Consider the following 3373-nt stretch of genomic DNA (forward strand, 5'->3'; position numbering starts at 1 on the left):
CCTTATAAACGGTGGTATTTGACATTTTTGGAAATTACTCATTCATTACTATTGTTTTTCTAGAGCACTCCTCAATTTTACAAATTGTGATATTCGACATTTTGGTTTATAGTAATCTACGACTATGATTAAAATTTGGCATGTATACTGTTTCATCCAGCTGTAAAATACCAAACGATGTTGCCAAAATAAACACTTATTACAAGGACTAAATAGTACCTGTGCTTTTAGGGAAATGGACGCATTCGTACAGTTGTGCTGTTTCCGGGCGGCGGAAGGATACATACGTAATTGTGAGACTAGGACAGATTCGGGCATTGATAGTAATTAGAGTATTTATGCGTTTTCACTGATCCGTACTGACTCCCGTGTTAATTGCCCCCTTCGCATCACGTGCATGAAAAATCCCCCCTCCCAAACTGCTCGAGAGCGCGCGCGTCGGAAGCTGTTTAGGGCACGGTGTTTTGCGTGCAGGTGCGGTGGCGATAGGGGGAGTTCGTGGAGGTGTGTGGTATATGTATTAAGTGTCACTAACAGTACACATACTTCTTACTATGCACTTCATCCAAGGTATTTTCATCTCATTCATTTCTGCCTTCATTCATTCGATTTAACAAAAGTTGTAAACTGACAACCCGATGGTACTTCATTTAACGACAAATACATGATCTTTACGGTACCGTCTTTTCCCTTGTTAAACCCATACTTACCATGCATATCTAATCTATTATAAGTGCAGTAACAACCACCAGTCAATTTTCATATTTTTATGGTAAGAAAAATACAACACTGACTTTGTCTGACATAGTCTGCTATGTCTCTTCAGGCGAGGTCTCGAAAATAGAGGAAAGCTGGAGGAATATTCGGGTAAACAGCACTGTGCTGTTTGTTTGTTACATACAATGTACTATAGTACGTTTTGACGGCCATTAAACTCGCAAATCAGGTTTTCGGTTATGAATTTTGCAAGCGAGGAAAAATAACACCCTTCGCGAAAAGAGCTTGCCAACAACAGGTAATCTTTTCTTTAGTTTTAGCTTTCTATGATTTAATGTCCTATCTTAGTTTTAAACATGTTCAGTGTGATTCAAACCTCTTAAAATTCCTTAAGTGACTTTGTCATTTACGAAGTCGCCCTCATTTCATGCCACTGTAGATGTTTATCACGCGTAAATTTTCAAATTGACCTGTTCTGTTTACCAACTAAAATCAATATGCTTAGGATTTAAGCTATACACAGGCTTATCATGAATAACTGAAAAGCATAAAAATAGAAATATCGTATTTTATAAATGTGAGATGCAATATATTACCTTTAAAAATCTACATGGCTTTCTCCGATTATTAAATACCGATTTGTATGTGAGGTTTCATAATTTGCCAAGTACATTGTTTTTTTTTATAAAATAATGCTATGTATGTGGCCAGTAAAGTATTGCGATATTCACATCATTCTATATATCAGTCAACACTTGTTTAGAGTAAAAAATAGTAAAAATGAACAAAATTTTGGGATTTTAAGCTTTTCTTTGTAAAATTCATTCATTGGAAATTTTGAACGGAATAACAATATGCAAAATACTGCAAGTTTTTTTTTTTTGAGATTTGCACTATGATTTACCTTTTATTAAAAATGATACAGTCCATACCATCACCGACAAACTCACAAGTCAATACCATCACCGACCAAATCACACAGTCCATACCATCACCGACCAAATCACACAGTCCATACCATCACCGACAAACTCACACAGTCCATTAAATCACCAACAAACTCACACAGTCCATGACATCACCGACAAACTCACACAGTCCATTAAATCCCCAACAAACTCACACAGTCCATGACATCACCGACAAACTCACACAGTCCATTCCATCACCGACAAACTCACACAGTCCGTACCATCACCGACAAACTCCCACAGTCCATACCATCACCGACCAAATCACACAGTCCATACCATCCCCGACAAACTCACACAGTCCATACCATCCCCGACAAACTCACACAGTCCATACCATCCCCGACAAACTCACACAGTCCATACCATCCCCAACAAACTCACACAGTCCATACCATCACATACAAGCTCACACAGTCTATACCATCACCGACAAACTCACACAGTCCGTACCATCACCGACAAACTCACACAGTCCTTACCATCACCGACAAACTCACACAGTCCTTACCATCACCGACAAACTCACACAGTCCATTCCATCACCGACAAACTCACACAGTCCGTACCATCACCGACAAACTCACACAGTCTCAGTCCATACCATCACCGACAAACTCACAAGTCAATACCATCACCGCCCAAATCACACAGTCCATACCATCACCGACCAATTCACACAGTCCATACCATCACCGACAAAAACACACAGTCCATATCATCACTGACGAAATCACACAGTCTATACCATTACCGACAAACTCACACAGTCCATACCATCACATACAAGCTCACACAGTCCATCCCATCACCGACAAACTCACACAGTCCATACCATCACCAACAAACTCACACAGTCCATACCATCACCGACCAAATCACACAGTCCATACCATCACCGACAAACTCACACGGTCCATATCATCACTGACGAAATCACACAGTCCATACCATTACCGACAAACTCACACAGTCCATACCATCACAGACAAGCTCACACAGTCCATACCATCACCGACAAACTCACACAGTCCGTACCATCACCGACAAACTCCCACAGTCCATACCATCACCGACAAAAACACACAGTCCATATCATCACTGACGAAATCACACAGTCCTTACCATTACCGACAAACTCACACAGTCCATACCATCACCAACAAACTCACACAGCCCATACCATCACCGACAAACTCACACAGTCCATAACATCACCGACAAACTCACACAGTCCATACCATCACTGACGAAATCACAGTCAATTCCATCACCAACAAATTCACACAGTCAATACCATCATCGACAAACTCACACAGTCGATACTATCACCGACAAACTCACACAGTCCATACCATCACTGACGAAATCACAGTCTATTCCATCACCAACAAATTCACACAGTCAATACCATCATCGACAAACTCACACAGTCCATACTATCACCGACAAACTCACACAGTCCATACCATCACTGACGAAATCACACAGTCCATACCATCACCGACAAACTCACACGGTCTATACCATCACCGACAAAATCACACAGTCCATACCATCCCCGACAAACTCACACAGTCCATAACATCACCGACAACCTCACACAGTCCATACCATCACCGACAAACTCACATAGTCCATACCATCACCGACAAACTCACACAGTCCATACAATCACCGACAAA

The 3373-nt window shown here is 41.1% G+C and overlaps 1 protein-coding gene across 1 annotated transcript; it reads left to right on the top strand.

Moving 5' to 3' along the window:
• Positions 1–1847: 1847 nt before the first annotated feature.
• Positions 1848–2900, top strand: LOC110447200 (flocculation protein FLO11-like). The gene has a single exon (XM_021492743.1). The coding sequence runs from the start codon at positions 1848–1850 to the stop codon at positions 2898–2900; it is 1053 nt and encodes a 350-aa protein (XP_021348418.1).
• Positions 2901–3373: the final 473 nt, after the last annotated feature.

This window comes from Mizuhopecten yessoensis, unplaced genomic scaffold (assembly GCF_002113885.1).
Source record: "Mizuhopecten yessoensis strain PY_sf001 unplaced genomic scaffold, ASM211388v2 scaffold383, whole genome shotgun sequence".
Classification (NCBI taxonomy): domain Eukaryota; kingdom Metazoa; phylum Mollusca; class Bivalvia; order Pectinida; family Pectinidae; genus Mizuhopecten; species Mizuhopecten yessoensis.